Source organism: Laccaria bicolor, genomic scaffold, assembly GCF_000143565.1.
Source record: "Laccaria bicolor S238N-H82 LACBIscaffold_876 genomic scaffold, whole genome shotgun sequence".
NCBI lineage: Eukaryota > Fungi > Basidiomycota > Agaricomycetes > Agaricales > Hydnangiaceae > Laccaria > Laccaria bicolor.
The window spans coordinates 1-1,139 of NW_001890497.1; the positions used below are offsets into that span (position 1 = coordinate 1).

The window sequence follows — 1,139 nt, forward strand, 5'->3', positions numbered from 1 at the left end:
ACTCATGTCATTAATAAAATACATTAAAATTTGATCTATTGAGATGAATAACTTGACTAGGTGTGAATTTTATAAGAAATTCTGAGTATTGAGTTGAATCAATGCAGATTAAGTCACCTGACCTCTAGATCAGTGCTGATCCATTCTGATTGTAGATACTCTGATCAGAGCATGTGGGGGAGGGTAAAATACTGCTATTTATGGTGGATTGTGGTCTTATTCAACTGGATTCCGCTGGATTCCACAGGACTCTGGTGGATTCCACTGGATTCTGGTCCCATTCCACCAGAATCCGCAGGAATGACCGGAGTCCGACAGGAATAGGTAGGGCACAGTAAAGTACTGACTAAATGTATCACAGATCCTTCAACTAAGCAACATTGCTAACATCAACATTGATGAAGACATGGATGCTGATCCCCGTGGTATGTGTCTAGCTACTTCTCTTTTTTTAAAGTGGACTAACTCAAATGTTAGAACCAGATGTTGAAATCCCTAGTCTACCACATACTCCCCAACGCAAGGGGAAAGCAAAACAAATGAGTTCACCACAAACACCTGAACTTCAAGGGGCATCTTGTGTTATAGGTATGGTGATATTTATTTGACATTATATTTAAGTGTTTTAATTATAAGCTTAGGGGGTGTTTTATGTGGTCATGCACATGGGAATAAGGCCAATATGGCTGATCTCATTGATGCAGACAAGGATGCCAATGACTCTCATGAAATTTTGGGGAAGGTTTTACTGTACCTTTCAAATGACAACCCAGCCACAATCAACCCAGCAGAAACTCAGTCAACCACATCTTGTCTCATTCCAATGGCTAGTAATATAAAGCCCACTCTCGAGAAGGTGGCCACAAAATATTCACCAATCAAATGTATGTATTTGATTTTCTCTTATTCAGCTTAAAAATTCAATGAATATTCGAGGTCTTTATTGTCCCCCACTGATTCCTGCAGGATTCCTGAGGATTCTTGCACAGTCCCAGGACTGAGTATTGGCTGATGTACCAGCCAATTTTTTCGGTCCTGTGGGGGTCCATTCCTGAGGACTGAAGACAGTCCTGAGGATTTTCAGACAGGACTAGTCCCAGGATTGATGCATGTGATGAGTCACATGACCCACAAACATG

General features: G+C 41.0%; 1 protein-coding gene across 1 annotated transcript; it reads left to right on the forward strand.

Moving 5' to 3' along the window:
- Positions 1–155: 155 nt before the first annotated feature.
- LACBIDRAFT_336354 (uncharacterized protein) lies at positions 156–916 on the forward strand (the record flags this gene model as incomplete). Its single annotated transcript, XM_001891313.1, has 5 exons — positions 156–183; positions 362–425; positions 478–588; positions 642–884; positions 912–916. Coding segments are annotated over 5 exons (450 nt in total), but the record flags the coding sequence as incomplete, so codon positions are not given.
- Positions 917–1,139: the final 223 nt, after the last annotated feature.